Source organism: Nematolebias whitei, chromosome 16 (assembly GCF_014905685.2).
Source record: "Nematolebias whitei isolate Nwh7 chromosome 16, NemWhi1, whole genome shotgun sequence".
NCBI classification, from domain to species: domain Eukaryota; kingdom Metazoa; phylum Chordata; class Actinopteri; order Cyprinodontiformes; family Rivulidae; genus Nematolebias; species Nematolebias whitei.
The window spans coordinates 20253088-20280054 of NC_056513.1; the positions used below are offsets into that span (position 1 = coordinate 20253088).

The following is a 26967-nucleotide window of genomic DNA, read 5'->3' on the forward strand; positions in this document are numbered from 1 at the left end:
CGAACTTTGATGTTTTGAACCACTTTGGCTATGGCTGCCTCAGAGGAATTGATGGGGGAGAGGGTGGACTCCAGAAACCATCTTATCACCAGCAAACTTGTTGGTCCACTATGTGAATGTGCTGCTTGTGGGACTGAGTTTTGTTGTGGCTCCTTAGACTGAAGAAGTCCTTTGGATGAAGGACGAAACATCTCAACAACAACAATAAAAAAAAAAAGAAACTCCAGATGACCTGACTGAACTTTGTTAGATTAAGAACAATTCAAGCTCCCTGGTGGATAAACTCTTCTCAGTTTGGACTTAAAGTTTCTGTCAGAAACACCCTCCTGCTAAAAATACTTAAATTTTTTTATTTTTTTACACTTGGTCATATATCACATTTATACAAAAAGGAGCAGTTATGTTTTTATTTGTCTTTATATTTATTGTGTATTTTAACATGAGAATCAAACTCAAAACGAACCCACATCTGCCTTTAGTGGACTCGCCTGCTGAATGTGTGACTCGTGTTGTTATTGATAGTTTCAGACTAATTTAAGATCAGTTCCTGTGCTGAGGAGGAAGGAAGAAGGCCAGACGTTTGCTGTGGTTTGCAGTTTCTCTCTGAGTGTTCAGGAGGATCAGCAGATGTGAGAAATCAGCCCCAAACTGTGTAAATGTATGTAAAAGTACAAAAAAATAAAGGCAACATTACGTGATAAAATATCTATTTATGTACTTTGGATTTTGAAACACGCATTTTAGCTGTACCGGAAGTTCCCTGTAATTGCCGCTGCTGAGGTTTATTTTGAAAGCACTGGCAGGAAGTTCTCTTTTTGTGTGGTTTCGTCTAACTTCACACTACATGACAGGCGGTAGAAGACAAGGCAGGTTGATCTTAGGAGCTGATTTTAAATATTAAAAAAAGATCAGTGTCATGTTGGTTTCATAAACATTGATCAGGATTATGACTGACATAGTTTTGATCTTTAACATATGGATTATATGAGTGGAAAGGAAGGAAGACACATCTGAAGAAAACATGTTCAATGAGGAAACTTCAGCTTCTTGGAGGCTTCATTAATTTTTTTTTTTTTTTTTTTTAGTCTATCATGCGTAAAAGATGGATCCGTCGGAGGCTAATTGTCATCGTTTTCACCTTCTTCATCATAGTCATCGTGGATTTCCAATTACGCGCGAGCAGCTTTTCCAAAATCAACGTGGATCAGTCCCTGGCACCAGACGCGCCGCGCAGCTTCATCCCCCGCGGGGACGCACAGAGCTCCTGGTCCAGCAGCAGCAGAGGACAGTCCCAGCATCCTGACAGGAGCGGAGGAGTGTCTGAAGGTCCAAACGTTACTCTGGAGGACATCTACATAGCTGTGAAGACCACCGGGAGGTTCCACAAGACGCGGCTCGCGCTTCTTTTGGAGACGTGGATCTCTAGGACCAAAACGCATGTAAGTGTTGCAGAAAGTGACTTTAAACTCTGTTTTAGCACCATGTTTCCATTTTTTAAGATAAAATAGAGTTGTATGTAATTAGTTTAGTCTTCTTACTTTGATGCATCTCTCAAAAACAAAACTAAATAACACAAAAGACACCATTAAACATATGCAATAAAAAAACAACAACCTGCAAATACAAACACTTTCATTCACATAACTGCACTGCAGGACTTACAGGACTTCAGAGTTCTTATAAAACGATCTTGAATTAGACATTTTATCGAACTAAACATGTTCTTGACAGAACAAACTGGAGTTTTTAACCATCAGAGTTTATGTTGGCACCTGTGAATCCATTAGGTCATTTATTTTCAAGTCAAATGACCCATTTAACTCTTTAAGCCATGTGCTAAAGGCCCATTGACACCCGGAAGTGAGCTTTGCATAAAGTTATTTTCAATTACTTCTGTTCTGTTTACTACTGTGATAATAAGATAAAAACTATAAGACACATTAAAATAATTTTTATTGAGCCTTTACAGACAATTCATTCAGATGTCTTGTCTGAAACAGCAGAATTACTGTATTTAAAAAAAAAAAAATGCAGCTGAGTGGCTTCTTATCATTTAGTAATAAGATTTGTTGTGGCTCAGTCTGAAGTTGAAGCTGTGACTTTCAGGAGTATCTGTTCACCTCATAAAACATCAATCATCTGCAGAGGTTTGATTTGTCCAAACTGGCTAAAAATCTGAAAAGTTATTTTTTAATCAATAATAAATACAATTTTTTGTTGTTTATATGTCCACAAAATGCAATTTACGTCTGCATTTTATAGATTTTATACCCAGTCCCAGAAAAAAAAAGGTTCTTCAACAAGAAATGGTAAAATATTTCAGTTGAAATGAAATAATAAACTGTTGTTTTAGTTTTATACCTTTTTACAGACACAACACAAAAATAGTTGTACATATTTCATATATTTTTCTTTCCCTTAACACTCATGCGACAAGTATTTGTCTCTTAACTTCTTGTTTTTTTGTCACATAATAATAATTAAAAAAAAGAATAAGGATGACATAAAATACATGGAATTGAAAGCGGAAGATTTGTGCAGTCTTCCTCTTTCTAACAGAAAATGCGGAACAAAATGGTTTTATGTCTCTGCTGTGCTCATGTCCAAAAACACTTTTCAAAAAATTAAAAAAGCAGACATGCACATGTAGTCACACGAACAAACAAGTAAAATGGCGCAATAATATGCACAAAAACAGAGACGTATAGGAAGCAGTGGGGGTCTGGTGGGGGGGGGGGGAGCAGCCGCCGTGTTGTGACTTTCTTAACAATACTGAAACGGAAGCGACTCACAGAACAGGAAGTTCAGATGCAGATTGCAGAACAGAGTGAACCTCATCATACTTACAGTAAAACCTTTCCACATACAAGTTGAGTGAAAAGTCATTTCTAAAGAGCCTTGGCAGCTGCTTCCAACATAAACTTGCCATGAGCTGAAAAAGACGAGCATAAAATGTCCCTGTGACCTGAAACAAAAACACTACCACACTTTTTACCCTTCATGTTATTTATTGTTTAAAGCTCCTTCACGCATATATCAACCACAATCCTTGTTTTAACACATTCTCGTGATATCCTGTTGCAGATGATCACACATCTTCCTTAAACTTTGTGATCCAAGTTCATGTTCAAGAATCGTTATTACCCCCAAGAGGCAATTTGTTTCACAGTCAGTAGTCACACAAAACATCAGTACTAGACAAGACACGGAGACATTAAAATAACGGCACATGGAATCACTGTTCATTGAGAAGCCTGGTCGCTACAGGGATGAATTACAAAGTAGTTTTTTACTCTGTTCATTCTACATCTGGGCAGCAGATACCTGCGTCCAGATGAAAATAACCTGAACTCACCATGGAGTGGATGAACAGGATCTGCCAGAATCAGCCTGACCTTGTTCACTGACCTCACCTTGTGTAGGTCACTGAGGTTCTTGTAGGGCTCTGTCAGCAGTTTTGCTGCACATCCTGACAATTCATCATTGAAGCGTCGCAGAAAACTCTGTTTATGAGTTGCTATACAGATTCAACACTTTGTTACTTTTCGTTCTTTTGTTCAACATGACTGATTTCAGTGCCGGTCGGTAGTTTGCTTTGACTCGTGGAGCAAACTTTAAGTGATGGCAAGCGGTGCTTTGTTAATCCTCTTTTAAAGATTAAGGGAAGGCAAGGAGGTTTAGATGATTAACAAATAAATAAATAAAAATAAAACTTTTAGGACACCGTGTGAGGGATGGAAAACATACATCTTATTTAAATGATGTCATAAAGACAAAATTAAAGATTTATAGGTATGATAGCTTAGGTTTTATTTCCTCCAGGCTAAGCACACAAAAGTTAACTAACTACCTTCTTGTGGTCTTGGACATTTAATAAAAGTAATATTGCACTCTTTTTCATGCTTTTGCACTTGAGTTACAGTTTCAATAAGAACACGCAAAAGTGCGGTCATACCTTGTTTTGCTAACATGGGATCGAACAACTAAATCCTTCATCATGCTCCAGAGTTGCAAAGTAATTGAACTTGTGGTATTTTCTGTTGCTGCAGATGACTGTGCTGTCCTCTCTCATCACCAGATCTGATGAATCAAACACAAAAAGAGTTGATGAGCAACAACTTGACCAAAATAGATGTAGCCTAAAAGAGACAGACTTGTTTCAGAAAGTGTCTGAAGACAGTTTTTGTACAAAAGAGCCAAGATAAGATGAATAAAAAAATGACGTTTAAACAGTAAAATATGTCAGTTGTCAGTGGTGGAGTAGCAAAGTTAAAGTGTAGAGCTGAAAATGAGCACATGTTCTCTTTCAAAATAAAATATAACTGAAAACTGGAAATAAGATGGCAAAGTAAATCTTTTTAGAATTGAAAGAACTTAATCCCAATTAACAGTACGTTAAAACCAGACATGAGACAACACTCAGTATTTGTCATCGTCTGGTAGTAAAAAACATTTTTCTGTCATAAATTTACTGTGCCAAGCTGCATAATGAAGTATTTTCACGCTTATAATTTTAGATATAAATATATAAATATAAATATAAATATATAACAGTGCATGTGAACTTTTTCACACTCTTTCAAAGATACCTGAATTTTAATCTCATCATGTAATCCAGGGATTAAAGGTATTAACTGCTTTCCTCTCCCTGCATTTTTTTTTAAATTAATAAATTCTTACATGCACCTCTCTTGATACACACACCACACACATGCACCCCCCACACACACTCACCATACGGTCTGAGACACAATGTGACTAGAGACGAGCTTTAGTGTTCAGAAGCACTAGACTCCAGCTGTAAACATGTTTGGCTTCATGCCACTTTCAAAATACCAAATTAATGCATGTCGCTTGTCATCGCAGAGTAACTGGATAGATTTAATGCTGTTTTATGTGCTAGAATAAAAATTTCATAAATTGGTGGACAGGTTAAGGGGCTTGGAAATACCCTCTGTCCATCCAATCATTCATTCGTCCACCCATCCGTCTGTCCATCCTGTGAGCAGCATAACTTAAAAAACTAGAAACATGCCAACTTCCATGTTGGTGTGTGGCTGCATCTAGGTGTGAGATAAGTCATTATCAAAAAATTGATAATTGACCTCTCCCATCTAATTTTTGATAATGACTTATCTGATGCAGCTACACACAAAAATGGAAGTCGGCACATGTCCTGTTTTTTAAGTTATCCGACTCACAGAACATTTTTTCTTTCATTTATTTCAAGAGAGACCTGTTTAGGGAGCAGATGGTGGTTAAGGGCCTTGCTCAGGGGCCCAGAGTGGGGTGAATGAGGGTGGAGGCAGGTGTGGGTGTTTCACCTTTTCCACCCACATTTTGATGTTGACGGTACCGGGAGGTGAACCTGCGACTTTCTGATCACAAGCCCATCTTCTAACCTCTGTGCCACCACTCCCCCGACTCACAGAACAGACTGATGGATGGATGAATGAATGGATGGATGGATGGACAGAGGGTATTCCCATGTCCTCTCTTGTCCTGTCGACCAATTTAGGAACTCTTTTCCCAGCACAAAAATCAGCAGTAAATACTCAGTTACTCCGTGATGATGTGACAAATGTATTAAATCAGTGTTTTATTGGAGAATGTGGCATGAGAAGCCAGACATTGTGTGTGTGTGTGTGTGTGTGTGTATGTAAAGCAGCCTCCCAGATTTTTTTAACAAACTATGCTTTTTAGTTTATATATTGCTTAAAACTGTGTTCCTTGAATGATTGGGGTGGCAAAAAGTTAATCTATGGTCGCCAAGGCCACCACTGGCCACCCCCTGGCTTTGCCACTGCACATGGCAGTGGATATAATTGCGTCCACTCACCAGTATCCATCACACCGTGACACTTTGGACAAGAAACAAAATAAAAATCGACATCTACACAGTGAAACTCCAGCTGAATATTTGCACTAAACACATTAAAGGTTTACATTTATTTTCTGTTCAATACAAGCCCTGAAAAACACTCAGTATCTACAAACATTCACTGTTCAAATAGTCACTCATCGATGGTGCTGCTTGTTTAATTTTAATGTCACTGGACCCCAAATCTTTATCTCAATTCTGTGAATTTAAGAGCAAAGTAATCCTGCTAAACTTAACTTGAGAAAAGACTAAACTAACTTTTAGCCTTTTTGTATTCCAAGCATGACTTAATGTTTGTTTTTTTAATCTAATGTAACAGTGATTTGTTCCACTCTGGGGTTATTTACTGTCTCACTGGAAAAGAAAGTTGAATGCACAGAAAGGTTCAGGCTGACAGGTTGTTTCCACAAACCTCCAGGACAAGCCCACCCACTTTCTGTGGACTGTACACATTTAAATTGTCCCATTTGATGGACTGTTGAAAGAATATTTCAATTCAATTCAATTCAAAAATACTTCATTAATCCCAGAGGGAAATTATATGTTTATTATTTAATATTTAAACAAGATTAATTTCATTTTGTGTTTCGTAATACAGGATTTCAGCTAATTTAAAAGTGTAACTAGGCCTAAGCTGTTACATTTTTCTCCACAATCATATTGTTTGAATCATATTTTTTCATTATTTCTGGTGTAAGTTGTTTAGTAAGTTGTGTTTGAAATATACAACACATTATGGTGTAGAACAATGACAAATACAAAAAATAATAGATGCATCTATCTCGTAACACTTGGTTTTTACCTTATTTAGAGAAAATAAAGTTTACTACTGTAATTCCTGACAGTTTTCACCACCAGATGTCAGAGCTGCACCACTGATTCATTATGAATGAGCCTCTGTCTGTTGAATGACTGAGAGCCTGAACAAAGCTGTGATGGAAATCTAAGATGTATTAACTTGTAAATATGGCACTAACTCCACCCTCCTGAGCCCATTTCAGACAACACACACATCTGTGTGTGTGTGTGTGTTGTGCTCATGGTACTCCTGTTTAGACTAAAAGTGGGAATACTTGTTGAGTTTGGTCCATCAAAATAAGACAGAAAATAAATTTGAACAGGACAAAAGGAAGATGGAAGCCTAAATCAACTTTAAATCTACCTTTTCTTTCTTTTTCCTTCTCAGACATTTATCTTCACAGACACTGAGGACAAAGACATACAAGGTAAGCATGCCTAATACACACAATGTCTATGATTCTAAATTGGACTGAGTTGGACACCGTGTACTTTTTTCTTCTTTGTTGAAACATTTTGTCTTTTATCCAAAAGACTTCTTCAGTCTGAGGAGCTGCAACAAACTCAGTCTTATAAATAGCACCTTCTCATAGTGGATCAACCAGTTTGCTGGTGACAGACAAAACTAGCTGTTCACATTAGAGCTGTCATTTCTAACCCGAGCCTTAAGCCTGGCCCCACCCAACCCGAATTCGGGGCGGGTCATGTTAATGTGCTGGATGGGCGGGCTGGGTCGGTGTTGGGCTTTTAATTGGGTCAGGATCAGCCGCGATCCAATTATATGATAACATGGCTTGCCATACAACCACCAGCCACACACAACCGTTTCACCGCGAGCTGACAGGCCTTGAAAAAGGTCAAAAGTTCAGTTAAGCTTCAGATGGGACTGTACTGCCAAGAAGCGACCCATCGCCCAAACGGACGTTCATTCAGCCGCTGCACTCAGCGGACGTGCGTGGTCGACGACCCAAACAGGTGAGATCACAAAGCAGACGTGTCAGAGCTGACCGTGTCTGAATAAATCAGAATGCAGGCAGAAACAGGGTTTAAATGCTCTTTTATGGCCATGAAAGGACAAACACCTCTCAACTCCGAATCTCATGCCGTTTTATTCAGCTGCGCGTCCCTGACCATTAATAACTAATTAAAAATCTATTTTTTTTCTGGGTTCGGACCTGTAATTACTGTTAATTCATTGGGTCGGGTGAGGTTCGGAAATTATGAGTGCGGGCTGGGGCCGGGTCGGATCAGATTTTTTGGGCCTGAATGCAACTCTAGTTCACATGCAAGGGAATACCATCAGCCTAACAATGTACTGTTAGTGCCCGAATGACCACTTGCTATTCACAGCGGGCTGAGTGATACTAGCAATAACAGCATTGTAAGAGTTGGACACAGAGACACCCGCCCCTGTTTAATGATGGACAGGTTCTCTTTACAAAGATGGCTTCCTTCACTCCTCTCTCAAATCAATGTTCCTCTCTATCCCTGACAGAGTGACTGCTGGGCTGCAGATGAGTGTAAACCACAGTTTTGCCTTGATGGTGTTGCTCTTCTGTGCTGGTCCATCCTTTTGGCCAGTGGCTGTTTAGTTTCCCCGATGTAAGACTGATCACAGCCCTCCTGACACTGAACAGCATACACAACATTACTCTGTTTGTGCCGGGGGACTGGATCTTTGGGATGGATCAGTCTTTGCCGTAATGTATTTTGGGGTTTAAAAGCCACTGGGACGTTGTGTTTAGAAAATAAACGTCTCAGTTTCTCTGAAACTCCCGCAACATACGGAATGACCACTGGTCTGGATTTGGAGTCTTTTTTCCACCCAACAGGAGTCCTGTTTGCAGATCCTCAGGTTGAAGAAGCCTTTTGGATTAAAGACTAAACGTTTCATCAAAGAAGAAACTGTCCAGAGGACCTCATTCAACCTTGTTAGATTTCTTCACAGTTGCAGTTTAGTGTTCCACATTTCCTGCTTTCCTGATGATGCTGTGGCAGATTTACCACTTGTCATCCACTGTACGGCTTGGAACAGGCTCCTCAATTTCTTTCTAGCCTATTTTGCTGTCCAGTAGAACCATTAATAAATGGTCAATTTAAACACAAAGTAGTGGTCAGATCTCATCACCCTACATCAGAGACTAGCTCTGTAGAAATGGAGGCAGATCCCTGCAGTTGGGGCCTAAATGAAGAGATTTGGAAAAGCAGCAAACGTATTTCTCCCAAATCCTTGTGCATAAACAGAAATGTTCCATTTCCTGCTCTTTTTACCTTCAGTTTTTCTTTTACACATTTCATTTAGCATGAATTTTAATTTCACCCTTGAATGATTCTTTGATTATATTTTTCTATTTCTCCTTTTATTCCCTTTGTCACTGTTTTTTCATTCCCTTTACAAAAAGAAACAATGAGACTCAAAACTGAGAAACAGGACAGATGCTATTTTTTTTTTCTCCTGATCTGATTCACGTCTTCCTTTCAGGTTACAAGTTGGTGGTAACAAGCTGCCACTCAGACCACAGCCAGCAGGCTCTGTCCTGCAAGATGTCCGCGGAGTATGATGGTTTCATGGCCTCAAACAAGAGGTGAGCCAGATTAAAATCCATCCATCACCTTGGATTAAGAGGGTTTATAGACCAAAATTAAAAATACAAGAGTGAGATGAACAGAAATAAATCAGGTTTAACCAGTCCTTCAAGTTTATATTGAAACCAAAATATATAAGTAAAGGGAAATAAGTTATTTCATAGTAATTTGTTGCTTTTTACAGGAACTGAAAAACGAAACCTTTACTATTAACTGTGTTATGAGATGGATTAAATAAATGGATTATTCAAAGAGCTATCATGTTCGGTGGCTTCATTTGAAATATTTGCTCTGTCTTTACAAACGTAATAGACTCCCGTTCCTTTCACCTTGATGTAAACCTAAGGTTTTGGGAGAGACTTCAGTATTTGCTCAAGTAAAGCCCCTGAATGTGCATTAATGTTGCACACTTACAGATTGATGCTGGTAATGTAAAATACAGTTTTATTTGTGAGGGGGGAAAATCAACAGCTTGTGTTTCAACAAATGTCATAACGATGGACGATTAAAATGAGTTTTTCTAATTTGGTTCCAACACGAACGAAGAAAACCAGTTTTCTTAAAAGTCTCGTGGAACTGGAGACTCGGTCTGTTAGTTGTGAAAAGAAGCCTTTCTGCTGTTTGGACGGCAGAGGAAGTAGCGAACAATTTTGTTTAAGGTGACACATTTTGGTTTGGAATGAGGCTCTCAAACTTTGTTCAGTTTTAAACATTGAAGAAAAAACAAAAGTCAAACAGCTCAGTCACTTGAAGAAGTACAGGGAGAATTAAGCTGTGATGAAATCCCTCAGGTTCTGAATGAGAGTCGCTCTCTGACTTTCTGATCTGGGATTTTATTGAAAACTTTACATGTCCCAGAACATTTGATCACAGCTAAAATCAGATAAAGTTAGAAACTCTGTAGAACCGTTTGCCACCTCTAAAACAACTTCTACTGCTTTTGGCGATGACCCCACAAGAATTGTGCGACGATTGCAGCTATACTCAGGTATAAGGACCCTTGAGAACAGAGACCACGACTCAGTCAGTTTACAGTGTTTACTTACAAGGTGAGATATAAGCAATAAGCCAGCGGAGGGACAGGAACCCTGAGGAGCAGAGAGAGTTAGACTCTAAGATGTCGAAGGAACCCTGAGGAGCAGAGAGAGTTAGACTCTAAGATGTCGAAGGTGATAATGATATCCTTATGTTGGTGGTTGAGGTCAGGTTTGGGGAGAGTACACCCAAACGGTTCCAGGTGGAAGAGATGCAGGTGAAAGGCAAGTGGTAGGAAGAGAAGAGGGAGCTGATGAGGCACGGAGGAGGATTCAGGAACACAGGACATCAAATGTAACATGCTGGAGGCACGGAGAAAAGAAGAAACCGTTAATATTTAGCTTTGATCACAAGAAGGTGGCTAGAACAAGACTACCGTTGGCAGGTAATGCTCCAGTGCTGGATGAGCGTCTTCTGAGGTCTCCTACTCCTCATGCTCATCAAGTCGCAGGATCACATGCGTTGCTAATTAGTGTCTGACTGTGAGAGCAGGTCAGACACTAAATATATAAATATTCATATATATATATATATATATATATATATATATATATATATATACACACACACACACACACATATACATATATAGACACATATGTTTAGTATTGGTAGGTTTGTAAAAATGAATTCACAAAAGTACCAAATTAAAGTAGTAATCTGTGATCTGCCTGATTGCATATAAAAAAATCTTAATCCAACATGAACGCGAATCAACAAAAAGAGAGTAACAAATATATATATATATATATATATAAATCATCCCTCTGTTTCTGTTTAGATGGTTTTGTCATGTAGACGACGATAACTACGTGAACCCAGAGGCTCTTCTCGCTCTGCTCTCAGCCTTTCCCCAGGAAGGCGACGTCTACGTGGGCAAACCAAGTCTGGACAAACCCATCACTGCGCACGAGCTGCTCCAGGGAAACGCAACGGTACATTTCACTGTGTTTGTGTAACTTCATCTTCTACTGGTTCTTCGAAAAATTTAACAACGCTTCTAAAGCTTGACAGATACACTAAAAGAAAGTCAAGTTAACATATTTTGATTTTATTAACTTCATCCTGACTAATCAGGCTTTTTTGGTCAAGTTTTTGACCTGGTCAGTTGCTTTCTAACACAACTTAAAACATGTTCCCGCATCCCTAAATATAAAATAATGCAGTTTCACCGTTTTAACCCTCACTGTAATCCATTTTTAGAAACAATCGGAAACAGTCACAAAAGTTTAGGTTTAAATAAACAACAACAACAACAACAAAACAATCTTTAAAGGATAGAAACATATACAGTCTTGCCACTACATTGTTAGAACATGAAAATGGAAGGTGATCAGGTCTTCAACACTTGACACCATCAGTGTTTTTCTCCCTTCTGTGCTGGGAGAAAAACAGAAACATTAAATGATATAAGCTTGGTGTAGCAATGGTCGTACTCTATCCAATATAAGGAAGCTGATAGGACAAAAAGAATTAAAAACAGTTCATAACCTCAGTAAATAGTTATTTAGTGATCTTAATAAAAATGTCAATACAGTCTCAACTTTTTATAAAATGTATTTGCATATGTTTTTCTCTTGGAAACCTGTCACTGCACTTGTATTTTGCAGGACTGTCTGTTCTTTTTGCTCTGCTGGAGATCCTTAAAACAAACATTCAGATGAACTTTGGAGTGAGATTATGAACAAAAAACATCCTACCTGTTGCAGATAGCTTTTTAACTATCTTCAGTTTGATGAAATAGAAATTAGGTTTAATTGGACTGATGAGGCAACGTCTGATCCACATGGTGCAAACATCTCACTGCATTACTGCCATCGCCAGTCCAATCTTAAATTTATCAGAACAGTTTACACAAATACCGTTTTATAAACGTCTAAATACCTGTCAGTTTCACACATATTTTACTAACTTAGTTAACAGTTTGCTGTTGGGATTTTGAAGACAGCAGGAGCTATTTTACAGAAGCTGCCATGTTAAATTTTTGGAACCACAGCAGGGGCGGAGCTAGACTTTTGTTTGTTTTGCAAGGGGTGGCACAGGGGTGGCCGAGGTGTTTTTTAAGGAGGCACATACACATAAGGAAAATGACCATTTCTCCAACATGATATCTATGAAACATATATTTTTGACAATTTTCACAACCTATATGCATCTCTCTTTGTCTGTCTCTCTGTGTGTTTGTTTGTGTGTCTCTATATCTGTCCATCTGTGCCTCTCTATGTCTGTGTCTCTCTATTTCCCGTTTTATCCTCAGCTTCTGGATTGAGGTCTGAGGTATACCTATATTCTTTATGCTTGATTTCAGATTACAGATTTTTCCTCAGTAGAAATGATTGATATTCTGGCTGGATGTACCCCAGGTCGTACCACAATGCCACATCTAGCTGCTGCAGCAGCAATTTGTGCTCGCAATCTGCTATACATTTAAACATAATTTGATATAAAATGACAAATGGCCCGTGATTTACAGGTTTGTCTGCAGCAATCAACTTTTACGTTGACCTCGCTCGGACCAGCCAATTGCTCGTTAGTTTGGTCAGATTTCAACACGTTTTATCAAACTGAGGCTGTTTAAAGAGCTGTCTACATCAGGTAGAATATTAATTGTAAATGTTCACAGAATTTCACTTTTAAAGCCCTCAACTACCCCTTTAAGTAGCAATAACACAAAGCGGAGACCTTTTAAAAGTTACTGTTGGATAAAAATATCCGCTGTTCATTTTACTTACTCAAAGAAGCCACACTTGAGGACACGAGAAGATTTTTAACCAGTTTTACTTGCAAGGGCAGACTTTCACACCAGGTTACACAGATGTACAGAAGTTACATGCATGGAGCCCAGCCACGAGAATCTGCCACGGCAGTGTGTGCGATTTGTTTTAATAAGCTTATCAGTTCCCGGCTCACAGGCAGCAGACTGGTGTCCTTGATCATCCAGCTGCACATGCAGGATCAAACCAGCTCTCCCTGACAGAGAAAATAACTCTCTGGTATCTCAAACACATGGTTCACGGGCACTTTACATGCTCAGCTATAGTAGTTAAACATCCATAAACCTTGACCAAAATTTCCTGACAGTTACACATAAATATTAATAATCTTTTTTTTCTCATCACACCTGGAATTATGATGAACGAGGCTGCACTCAGGTGTGATGAACGAGTGAATGCATGAGGGATGTGTGGCTGTATTGTGTTTGCTCACCTTGAGAGCAGTTCTGAGTTATTAGTGTCAATTAGTGTTGAATGTACACGAAGCAGGTGCGCTCACAGACAACGAGGTTAAAAGCTTTTTAAATACAGGTGCACGTGTGCAGCGCGTGCAACAGACGTGTCTCTGTTCACACGGCTGCGTTTGTGCACGAGTTCACCGAATTAAAGCGTGCATTGTGTTTAAGTGCGTCGTGATTCCTGTAAGCTCCCTGCACTTTTCAATCTCCAGTTCATTTCTTGAATTTGCTCTCTCCATCTCTTCCGTGTCACATTCTCAGCTCTGACTGCATCCAGTTATATTGAAAATAGATCTTTATTAGTTTTTGCTTCCAGATACCCTTCTGCTCCTCACCTCTTTTTCCTTCCTCCTTTTGCTCTTTTTTTTTTTTAAAACAACAAAACAAAAACAAATGTTAGGCCTCTCTCTGTCTCCTCTCCTCTTTTTCCCCCCTTACATCTATAGCTGCCTGTCTTTTCTGATTTCCTGGCTTTAATATGAGACAGCAAGAAGAATGGGAGGAGAACCGTGCAAAAGCAAAGAAGCTGAAAGGAAAGGGTTGGAAGAAAGGGAAGAGAAATAGTGGGGGGGAGTATAAAAGGAAGTTAAAGAAAATTAAATTGAAGAACTTTTGGAGGAAGCAGATTGTGTTTTAAAAAAGGAGAAGGAGATATTTAAAGAAAACATGAAGGATTAAATGGAAAAGAAAGGAAAAGAAACTGGAAGCTAAGAAGGGAATACTGTTTATTGCCTTTCAACAAAAAGCAAAAGTGGACAATAGTGTTTTGCCCATGTCTGTGCATGTTTGTGTGTTTGTGTCTGTACCTGATTACCTTTTGGCACCAACTCCATTGAAGATGGCTGCCACAGACAACGCACCTTACAAACCAATGGCGGGCTGGGAATTTTGCACCTAGGCATTCGATGGTGTTCTGCCTGAATTATTATTATTATTTTTTTTCTTTTCTTTTTTCTTCTTTCGGCTGCTCCCTATTTTAGGGGTCGCCACAGTGTCACACAAAGACTTAGCAGTTATTTTTTTACACCAGATTCAACTTTTATTTAAACAGATAAATCACATTGAGCCTCGAAGACTCATTTACAAGTGAGACCTGTTTGGACAGACAAAACAGTGGTTAACTGGACACATGTAGGAGTTGGAGGCGAAAAAAATTCCTATCAGACTTTTTTCTTGACTGAGAAAAAAACCCTAATATTGAAAAAACACCTCGCACAAACAAGCACATATTTACGAAGACATTCTGCAGAGAAGAGCAGGAAGAAGGAAGAGACAAGACTGGTCAACAACGTCTACAGATGCTCTCGAGGTCACTGTAATCAGTCCATGTCCTCCAGTGAGATCCATAAACATTCTCGAGGTATGTCGAGAAATGGCCAAGGATAACTTCTATAAGAATCCAGAGTCCTGAAATGATGACAAAGTTTTTTCAGTGGGGTTTCATCTGGTTATCAGTTGGAAATTCTTCATGGAGGGGGTGGTGAGCATCAGATCACATTTTCTCCAGGCGACTTTAGATAAGATGGCCTTCAAGGACAACCAAGACGACCAAAATTTAGATAAACACACAGTTGTTTTGGGGACAGGTAGAACTTAATGACATCAACCTTGAGTCTGTGTTGGTCCACTCTGTTCTGAAATGTCCAAATTAACATGGCCAACACCGATGGAAACGTGTCTGAGTAAAAATCCCCAAGATCTGATCCATTCAGCCCAAAGCATTTGAGTCCGGGAACTCCAGAACATGAATCAAGCCATCATAAAGGCAAGCAGCGTGATCCGGTCCAAATTTGCTGCTGACAACTTCCTTGATTGTAGATAAAACCAGCACCAGCTGAATCCAAAAAGCAGGAACCAATTATTGAAAATCCAATTAAATATGTGTCCTTAAAATCCACAGATGGCAGCAGAGATAGACACATCATCAAGTTTTCCAGTCGATGAGATATCCAGCTGCGTACGTGCCAACAGGGTAAATCGGCTCGCCTAAAGCCTGTCTTCTCTTTGAAGAAATGTTGTAAATTGAGATGAGGGACCAACTGGTCAAAAACAAGTCCATAATTATGGTTCGGAAGAAATGCAAGAGAGTCTCACAGCAATTTCACAGACAGACAGAGCAGCAAAGCAAAGAGGAGAGGGAGGAAGAGAAGCATCCGATCTCGTGGGGCACAAGTGGTGAAGTGATGCTCTTCCAGACGCAACCATAGACACTGAGCTACCACAGCCCTCTGTGTGGAGCAGAGAGCTGCTATCTAGGACACCCGGAGGAGCAGATGGTGGGGGTTAAGGGCCTTGCTCAAGGGCCCAGAGTGGGACGAATGAGGGTGGGGGCAGGTGTGGGTGCTTCACCTACCCCACCCACATTTTTGATGTTGTCGGTACTGGGGCTTGAACTGACGATCTTCCGATCACAGGCCCACCTTCTCTAACCTCTGCGCCTCCACTCCCATTAATAATAATAATAATGATGATAATAATAATAATAATAATAATAATAATAATAATAATAATAATAATGGGTTATGTGTTACCCAGAATGGAATAAGCGGGTAAAGATAATGGATGGATGGATGGATGGGTTATGTGTTCTCATCTTGTATGTTCCCATTCAATGGCGAAATTGGCTCTCTGCAATTAACCCATCCACCCCCAGGTGGAGCAGTGGGCAGCTACTAAAGCACTGGGAATAGGGTAACCACCATCAAAAATGCACAAAAACACAGAATAACATTGGGCTGCACCACAGACATTTATCTCATGCAGCGAGAATGAAAGCCATTAGCAAGACACGCAATTAACACAACTCAAGTTTGTTTCAACTGCAGCCACAACTGCACCATATACACATTTACCAAAAGCAGCTGGACGTAATAAATTGGCAAAAATATACAACAATTGAACAAAATGCACTTTACTCACCAAAAGTTTTGAATATCTGTACAGAAGCTCCATCCTCCTTTCTTTCCTCAAGTTCCTCTGTCATGCAGGTCATCATGGTACTTCTGTTTAAACAATGTCCTTTTCTATCGGCATGAAAGCTAATGCTGAAAGTCGAGGCTACGCTGTTGTGTTTCTGAAATAAACTTTAATTTGCTTTAGGGATGAGAATGTCTACTCAACATTTGCTTGTGCCAATTGCTACAGATGTGCCCTAGCACCGACCAGTACGCTCTCTTACCATCCAGTCAAATGACATTAAAGTGCAGATGTTGTTGCAGATGTTGCTAGAAGGCCCTGGCATCACCAAGTCAACATCTGATTGTTCAAAGCAACATATTTATTACCATCCATCCATCCATCCATTATCTTTACCTGCTTGTTCCATTTTGGGTCACGGGGGTCGCCGGTGCCCATATCCAGCAATCACTGTGCGAGGGGCGGGGTACACCCTGGACGGGTCGCAAGTCCATCACAGGGCCACATAGAGACAAACGAGACAAACAACCATTCACTCTCTCACTCACACCTAGGGACAATTTTAGAGTTACCAATCAGCCTAACATGCATGTTTTTGGTCTGTGGGAGGAAACCGGAGTACCCGGAGAAAACCCACGCATGCACAGAGAGAACATGTAAACTCCACCCAGAAAGGTCCCTGGACCGGGGTTTGAACCAGGGACCTGCTCGCTGAGAGGCAGCAGCTCTACCAGTTGCGCCACCGTGCTGCCCAGATTTATTACCATTTATTTTAATTTACAGGTGCCTGCATTGTTGATTTTGAAGACGTCGAGGCAGATTTCTTCGACCTTAGCAACACATGATGGTCGAAGCATGAATGGAACAAAGCTTTATATAAACATACGCTACGGGAAGCTGCACAACCAGGAAAAAAAAAAAAAAAAATGAAGAGAACAGACATTTCAGAATAATAGTCCCTAGCTACTTTGCGGTTCATTTTTTGTAGACTTGCTCTATCGCGGTCTTTCAAAGTAAGATTGATCATGACACACAATGGCTGACTGATGGATGAGCCACACGATCGGCATGGAATTCTTATTTAAAATAAATTATTTTAAATTATTTAGCACCAGCTGCACTTGTGTGTAGACCACAGTTGCAAGAGAAGCTTCCTCCTGCAGCGTGTCAGATCTCTGCTCGGCAGCGGAGAAGTGGGCGTGGCCAAGAGTGCTGGCAGGTGGCAGAGAGTGCAGCCGGAGGCAGAGAGTTGAGATCATGACAGGCTGTGCTCTTTTAGAGCGTTTAGAGATTAGAAACATTGTTACAGACTTTGCAAGAGTGTGGGAAGGGTGTAAAACGCCTTAATTTATACCTGTATATAAATACAAAAATAAACTACTACTTACTAGTTACTACTTCAGTAAAAACGAAAATAAACTACTACTTACTACTACTACTACTTGCGTACATAATTTCATTCCATCTCATGTATCACATGAGATGGTAATGACAATAAAGTGTAACTGACCTTGAACTACTGTATCCCTACTTAGCGGTTTTCACTTATCGTGGGTGGGGGGTGCTCCCAAATTAATAAATGAGGGACTTCTGTATAACAAATATACTAAAAAGCTATTAATTCTGATTGTGTTTAGGCCAGCAGAGAAGGCTTTGATGGCTCTGACAGTGCACCAGAAACACGAGAAGAGCTATAATTCTGCTAGTTTTACAGTACGTACACAAATTCTGCTAAAATGTGGAATGGTTGTAGCTGAAAGTCATTCACAACACACAATCCAACAGCTACTAATTGTGAAAGATTTCAGCTTAAAACTTTAACATTAACTGTTGCAGTCAACTCTTTTTGTCTGTCAGCAAATTAGCTCATAAATCACTAGATGAATATAAAATAAACTGCCAAGAAGTAATCACTGTACGTACGTCCATAACTGATGAACTTTTGGAGGCAATCCAATTTAGGATGGGCTCCACAGCTAATTAAATTTAGTCTAAACAAAAATGCTTGTAACTAAATTAGTTTTAACATATGTTGTGCTGAAATTTGATGTGGTAGTAGCTGAGAGTCATTCACAACTCGTGCTCTGAGCGTGATGTTGCGTAATATCAGAGATTGTGCAAAACCAGTTCTCCAAAACAGCTCTAATGCTGTAATTTCTCATTTATTATTTTCTTATTCTAAATCTGAAATGAAAGACTGTGACGCACATTTCATCCAGGAATGTTGGAGCAATAAAAAAAAAGGTACAAAACAAAAAAATAAAAATAAAAAAGGACCCAAAGACACAGGAAACAATAACTTGGTAAAGTTTAATACCAACTAAAGTTAAATACCAACTAAAAATTATACAGAAAAAAAAAATCATTAGAAAATCAAAAGAAACCTAACAGGAATAAATTCTGGACAGAAATACAGTTATAAGACAATAAAGGAAAATAAATAAACAAACAAATACAATCCCGCACTTTGCTGTGTAATGACAGCTCGGGCTATTTGTTAAACTTTTCATCTCGCTAACACACAAGGACAGCATCCCATTTGCACTTATAAACATCAAACAGTTGATAAAAACGACACGTAATCTGCCTGAGAAAAGGGACAGAAATAGCAGAGAGAGACATGGGATTCATAATGAGCCTCTTTTGAAAAAGCGAACAATGAATAGAAGCTGTAAACACTTCAGAGGCGCCCTGTTCCTTCTGCATGGATTCAGATCTATGTGAAATACTGCAGGTTTACTCACCGTAGAACACCTTAGTTGTGTATTTGAAGTTTTATGCGTCCAGATGGATGTTTTTACGTTTCAAGTTCCAAGGATTTATTCCTGAGGATGATTCGTCTCTATGTTTTTGAATCTGTTGTGGGTTTTCTATCCTTTTTTTTTTTTTAGAGGAGGGAAACAAAATCATTTAAAAACAACAAAGTTCATGCTCAATAATCCAGGTAAAAAACCCAACAAAGTTCAGTCAGGTCAGGGTGAAGGATAAAACATCTCAACAAAAAATAAACAAATAAAGAAACCGTCCAGATGACTAAACATTGTTGGATTTTTTTTACCTGAATTATTGAGCATGAGCTTTGATGTTTTGAACAGCTTTGGCTACGGCTGCCTAAGAGGAGTCGACGGGGGAGAGGGTGGGTCCCAGAAACTATCTTATCACCAACAAACTGGTTGGTTCACTATGTGAGTGTGCTGCTTGTGGGACTGAGTTCTGGCTCCCTGGACTGATGAAGTCCTTTGGATGAAGGATGAAACGTCTCAACAACAACAACAAAAAAATAACCTCCAGATGACCTGACTGAACTTTATTGCGTTTAAAAACAAGTTTCCCAACCATTAAAATGCAATAGAGATGCAGTTGCGAAGTTAGTTTCAAAGATAAAATACCCCCCCCCCCCCCCACACACACTTTTTAGTAAAACTAACACCTAAAAGTATTTTAAGAAACATCTCATAGCTTTAAGTGTTGAATTCAAAAATTGCATGTTATGATTGAATGATGTAAGATCTGTCGCCTTCAGCTGTGCCAAACCGATTTACAGATGCTAACAACAGCTAAAAACCAGCATATACATTTACACCTCACTGTTTACTAGACAAGATTAAATAAAAATTAATCTGTTTTTGCATTTAAACTTTTTTTTTTCTTATTTTCTTTTTTAAGGAGTTTGCAAACATATTCAATTCATGATGACACACAATTCTTAGTACACTTTGTGTGTGTGTGTGTGTTTTAAATCATACCTACTGTGATGCGTTTGTGTGTCAGAGGACAGTGCAGTTCTGGTTCGCTACGGGAGGAGCAGGTTTCTGTTTGAGTCGAAGGCTGGCAGAAAAGATGTCTCCATGGGCCAGGTATTTGAAAATTTTTTAATGAACTTTGCCATCATAAAAAAATAAAATAAAATAAAAAATGTAACAGTGAGTGTAAGAGAACAAATTAACAAAATGTTAAAAAATAACCTTAGAAAAACAGCTGTAGCTCCTATGTTTTTTATCTTTTTGCAGTTCATAATTTTCTCTTAATTTTGCGACATAATCATAACAAATCAATCCAGATGCAGAAAAACAGATAAGAAACTGCTTAATCGCTAAAGTAATTTTCAGTGCACAAAGCGAGAGTGAGCATGTGTTACAATCTGTGTTTTTCTGTTCCTTGAATTAATTTTTTTGTGTTATTCCCTTCATGGTTTATGATTTTATTTTGCTGACTTTTGAGATCTTTGTGTTTGATTTCTGTGTTTTATCCGTCATCAGTTCAGTCCTCAGCGTTTATCCCTTATGTTGTTCCTATTCAGGCCCCGCCCACTCTCACCTGATCCTTATTGTCCAGGTGTGGGTCATTCCTCCCTCATTAGTGTTCTGTTGTATTCAGTGTCCTGTTAGTTCCTCATCGAGGCATTATAAGCTTTACAAGCTGTTTGTTCCCCAGTGTTTTCTAGAGATTTTTCCATTGTGCTGCTATGTTAGCCTTTTGGTTTCTTTTCATAAATGAAATGTTTATTTATATATGAATATATACTGTACATATAATTATTTTTTTCATCTCTGAACCATCTTGTGTTTATTTGCACTTTACACTCTCCCCAAATATGTTAGCATGCACCAAATACACTGCCATGTCATTGTTTTGGAAATTATTTTTATGCTACATCTAAATGGATCTAATTGCTCCCTGGGCAGCTTACATAGCTGCCCACTGCTCCACCTGGGTGTATCCCAGGTGTTTGGGTTAAATGCAGAGAACTAATTTCACTATTATATGGGAACATACAATGATGACAATGCATAACACTCATTATTATTATTTTTACTTTTTTTAGTCTAAAGTGTGGATAATGACTTGGCAAATTTACATAAGGATCAGTAAATCTATTTGAAAATGTGTGTTTCAAAAAGACTAAACCTTTTGCATTTTTTTGTTCATAGAATAAATTCTTAAACATTGCTGTGAGTGTTCTCAAGGTTTCATCATTGTATATTTTCTTACTTTTTAGCAAATTCAAATGCACAGAAAGGTTCTTAATAAAGACAGTCTTAGATTTTTTTTCCTGACTGGAATAATCCATAGCATGACTTTGATCAAAAAAATAAAGCTGACCAAATCCTAAACAAGTAGAAACTCCAGTCCGAGGTAAATCTCAGTACTCTGCAAGGCTGTTTTTATGCTGTTCTCAAAGAGCTGAGACTAATGGCCGCTCCAGGGTAGATAGTAGGGAATCAGTCCCAAAACTATGGTGTTCTTTAGGAAAGGTCAACAGTAAAATGCACATAATTAATAATTAATGGGCTGCAAAATGCAAATTCGATGATTATATCTCTGTAGGATAAAAGTTGGGCCATTTTAATGCTTTTTTTGTGTGTTTTGTCAGAACAAGACCAATATGTGTGATTTATTTCAGTGGTTCCCGCTTCGAGCAAACATCAGCGACAATCCGCCTCCCTGACGACTGCACAGTGGGCTTCATAGTCGAGAAAAGGCTGGGCATCTCCATGGTTCACAGTCCTTTATTTCACTCCCATCTAGAAAATCTGCAGCTCATAAGTCAAAGAAGCATACCGCAGCAGGTATCATCACACCCAATTACGCAGATATCCACTCAGTTGCTCATTTTATAAACCATAATGTGTGTCTGCATGCGTTTGCTGTAGGTAACCCTGAGCTATGGGATGTTTGAGAACAAGATGAACAGCATTGAGGTAAAAGGAAGCTTCTCTAAAGAAGAAGATCCCTCCAGGTTTGTGTTTCCCATCATTCACTGAAGAGAAATGAGCAATTATTCTGCTCAAATTAGAGGATTTAGACTCTTTCGATAAAACAGCTGTTTTAATGACTCGGCTCATTTTTAGATTTTATATGAGAGAAACATATTTATGTAACTGGTAAAGTTCCTGATAATTTATTGCCCAGTATAATAAAATACACTCCATTTGCTACAAAAACTTGAATAGGAGTGAGATGCTTCATCAAGTGGAGGAGTTCAGTACCTCTGGGTTTGTTCACAAGTGAGGGAAGAATGAAGCATGAGATAGACAGGTGATAGGTGCAGCTTCCACAGTATTACGCACTCTGTGATGGCCCATTGTGATTTATAGGAAACTGAGCTGCAAGGTGATGCTCTCTGTTTGCCGCTCAGTCCATGTTCCTACCCTGATCTAACTTTGGGTACCGACAAAACAAGACTGCAGATACAAGAGATTGAAATTAGAGTTCTCCACAGAGAAGCTGGACTGTCCTGTAGCGATAGGGTGAAAAAATTAGTTATCCAGGGGAGGCTCGGAATAGAGTCGCTGCTTCTCTCCTTCAATTGAGAGGGGCCAGTTGAGGTGTTTCGGACATATCCTACAATTGCTGGACATATCTCACTAGGAGGAGACCCAAGGGAAGATCCAGGACATGCTGGAGCGACTAGTGTCTCTCGGCTGGCCTGGGAACAACTTTGAATCCTCCCAGAAAAGTTGGAAGAGGTGGTTGTGAAAAGGATGTCTGGGCCTCCCTGCTCAAGCTGCTTCTCCCTTGACTCGACTCCAGAACAAATGGAAGATAATGAATGGACTCAGTGAAACATTGTCAAAAAAGAAACTGCACATTCTTATTTTCCCTTATACCATTGAGAAGAATTTATCAATACTTTAAATATGTTTAACTGTCTGCTATTCCAACACCCACACAAAAAGCTCCATCAATCCATCCATTATCTTTTACCTGCTTCTTCCATTTTTGGGTCATGGGGGTCGCCGCTGCCCATGTCCAGCAATCACTGTGCGAGGGGCGGGGTACACCCTGGACAGGTCGCAAGTCCATCACAGGGCAACATAGAGACAAACGAGACAAACAACCATTCACTCTCCCACTCACACTTAGAGACAATTTAGAGTTACCAATCAGCCTAACATGCATGTTTTTGGTCTGTGAGAGGAAACTGGAGTACCCGGAGAAAACCCACGCATGCACGGAGAGAACATGCAAACTCCACCCAGAAGGGCCCCCGGACCGGGATTTGAGCCAGGGACCTGCTCAGTGAGGGGCAGCAGCTCTACCAGTTGCGCCACCATGCTGCCCCCCACAAAAAGCTCTTGTTTTTTAAATTTAATTTATTATTGAATTTAAAAAGTTGTAGGTAACCCTGAGAACTGACATCTTTAGCATTTGAGACACAGGAGTCCACTTTCATTCAAGCACGTGAAGAAAACTGCAAATCTATCATCACATTAAATATCCTGCATATATTTTGACTCTCTTTCACAAATGTGCCTGGAGGAACACACTCAGGTTTTATGTATTTTGTCAGTAGAACAAAAGTTTATAGACTATCATCTGAAAAGTGCTCTGAGTTATGTCATCTGGACCAGTTTCTTTAAGTGAGAACTTAGGGATGCACGATATTGGATTTTTGGCTGATATCCAATATGCCGATATGTTAAAACTCATTTGGCCGATAACAATATATTTTATACGTTCCTTTGTCAGAACATAGCCCTCTTATTTAGGTTTATTTGCTACAAAAATTGTGTAACAGCTGTAAGAGCTGATGATATATTCAGTAACAGCCATATGATATGCATAGCACTTTAACTTGTATTAAATGAAAAGTGTTAAATGTTATTTATTAGCATTAGTCACCTGCGATGCTGTCTTACTTGTGGAGGCTTGTTCCAGGTTTCTAGCTGCAGTGTTGGATCCTCTGCACTCCTGTGCATGAAGGACAGACTTTTTAAGATCAAAGTTTTTGTCTATCCATTGTGCTGTAAGACCAATCATGCTAACAGGGCTAACACGACGTCCAAATGTCTGTGGTAAAACTCATCCAACAAGTCGTGCTATCGACTATTAGATTCTCAATAATGTCAGAAATGACGGCTTGTAACTCGGGTAAGGCTACGTCGGAAAAATATCTCAGACTGGGGACAATGTAGCGAGGCTCAACGTAGTCCAAAAATCAACAGAATCCGACATCCTCAATGAAAAAAACCTTCCACACCGCAGACATTTAGAATTTTCCTCTCCGCTGTGAGATCAGGTAGGCGCGTGTGACGTCATCACATTGTGCTGCCTCTGCAGGCAACCTTATCACTGCGTTGTCATACAAAAACAGCTTTTTTATATCGGTGAGTTATTTTGATGGAATGGCTGATATTGAACTTTAACGTTAATATCGGCCGAGACCGATACCATGCCGATAATATCATGCATCCCTATGAGAAATGTTTCATCTCCCATCTGGAGGACTTCATCAGTCTGTGGCCTGCCATCCAGATCTGTCCCATAAGTAGCCTTCACTGCTGTGTTTCATGGCTGTTTCTGTACAACAAAGTTTTAGGGCCACGCTAAGAATTTTTTTTTTAAAGCCATAAAATTACGAGAATAAAGTCGTACAATACTTTTTATTTTACATCTCTCGTTTATGTTTTTTTTCCCCCCATGAGTTGGATCCACAACTTGACATGTCAATCAATCCAGTAGGCGTGTCAGAAAATTACCAATCCAAAGTTAAATGAGTCATAATATTATTAGAACTCTGATATGATAAAGCAGGGGTTACCCCATTTTAACTGTGGTAAAATGAAGACTGTATTCATCTTGTTAAGTTATACTTTGGTATTGGCTTTACAAATAAGGAAATAGTTAATCTGTTAGCACATCAGCATCAGATTATTATCAGTATCAGGACTTTGAACCTTTGGTACGCTCTGATGGGCTGCAGCACAGCTCTGCAGGTAAGGAGCATTTAGCTTCGGATTGGTCATTTGCTGACACGCCTACTGGATTGATTGATGACAGGTCGTGCCATGGATCCGACTCGTGGAAATAAATAAATAAATAAAGGAGAGCTGCAAAAAAAAAAAAAGTCTTGTCTGACTTTATTCTCATAATATTAAGACTTTATTCGACTTAATTTTCATAATTTTATGGCTTTTAATTTTTTTTCTTAGCGTGGCCCTAAAGCTCCGTCGCAGTTTCTGTGAGTAGCAAATTGGCCATCTGCCCTAAAACATTTGATTGTTATACATGACGATTGATTGATTCAGATGGGTGGGCCCTGTTTACAGGTTTTAAAAGTCTACTTCTGAGACTCCAACAGAAGGTTGGCTTGAGACACAGCAGTGAAGCTACCTATGGGACAGATCTGGTCGGCAGGCCGCAGACTAACCAAGTCTTCCGGATGGGGGACGACACGTTTCTCACTTAAAGAAACTGGTCCATGTGACACAATTTAACCTTTTTTGTTGTTATCTACCTGCATGATTGAGCTTAAAAAACCTTTTTTCTCTCTGAGTCATGTCACTCTGCCTTCTACAGGTTTAAGACTGTCCACTGTTTGCTGTTTCCTCTCACCAGCTGGTGTCCTTGAGAACCAAGTGAAGAATTCAACATCCGAACACTTGAGATGGAGTGTGTATTTTGCTGGATAAAATACTTCTCGTGGATGATGTCTAAACGGACATAAAGCTGATGGATTTAATGTGATGTGAAAAGTAGAAAATGAGGTTGATGCAGTTATGTACAAAGACTGAATATTAAAAAAATGCTTTTTCACATGTTGTAAATACTTAAACAGTGAAAATACAAAAGATGTGGAATATATTTTGTATAAAAATCTTTAAAAAAAATACATAGTCATGACTGTTTTTAAATCCTTCTGTTTCAGGCAGAAAATAGACTTTATGTGTCGCCTGAATTTGTTCAATTTAAAATACTTTTTCCGAATAAAGATAAGGAAGTTTTGTTTATTTAAATTTTTTACTGGAACTTTTTTGTTTTGATAACACTCATTCCCCGGTTTTATTTTCTTAGGGCAATGATTCAAATTAATTTGAGATATTTTATCAAATGCATTTAATTTTAATGTGAAAACTGTAAATAAGACACCTCTACAAGGCATGAATTCCTGCAGACAGTGATGAATTAATTGGAACTTTCATAGATTCAGACACATTCATGCTTGCTGTCATGAAGGAGATATTGTCCTTGCACCTACAGTATGAAGTCTGCAGACAGTAAACAGTTTTGACTTACATCTCCCACAGCCAAAGTGCCCGCCCTCCCCCCTTTTTTTCTCACTTCCTCCCTTCTTCCCTCCACCTCTCCATCTGTCCTCTTCCCTACAACCTCCTCCTTCTGTCTCTGTTTACTAAGTTGCGCCCACAATTGCTGCTCACCTTGAAGGCCAAAGTAAAATGTCTCAGTTGTGGTTATTTATAATTAGGCTTTTAATTTAAACCACAGCTGCAATGAAACACTCAGAGAAGAAGATAACACCTGACATGCGTGAAACCTGCTCTTCGGCTGCAGGAAAACACGCTCCCATTTGCTGAAAAATCTCATCAAGTTGAACAGGTCAGGTTCAGAATGATACACACGCAGTCAAATGTTGGGGTAAAAGGCTGGAGCCCCATGTGAAGATTACCTGCAGAGAGATGGTACTGCACCACCGGCAGCCCGTGGTTTCCTAGTTTGGTGTGAATTGAGTTGTGATGAATACAAATCTGCTGTTGAAAGCATCCAGGTTTGACCT

At 39.3% G+C, this 26967-nt stretch overlaps 1 protein-coding gene across 1 annotated transcript; it reads left to right on the forward strand.

Annotated features, from left to right (window-relative positions):
* The first annotated feature begins 1091 nt into the window (after nucleotides 1–1091).
* mfng (MFNG O-fucosylpeptide 3-beta-N-acetylglucosaminyltransferase) lies at nucleotides 1092–25803 on the forward strand. Its single transcript, XM_037690342.1, has 8 exons — nucleotides 1092–1439; nucleotides 7068–7107; nucleotides 9162–9264; nucleotides 11082–11235; nucleotides 20220–20305; nucleotides 21853–22018; nucleotides 22103–22188; nucleotides 25752–25803. The coding sequence occupies exons 1-8, from the start codon at nucleotides 1092–1094 to the stop codon at nucleotides 25801–25803; spliced, it is 1035 nt and encodes a 344-aa protein (XP_037546270.1).
* Nucleotides 25804–26967: the final 1164 nt, after the last annotated feature.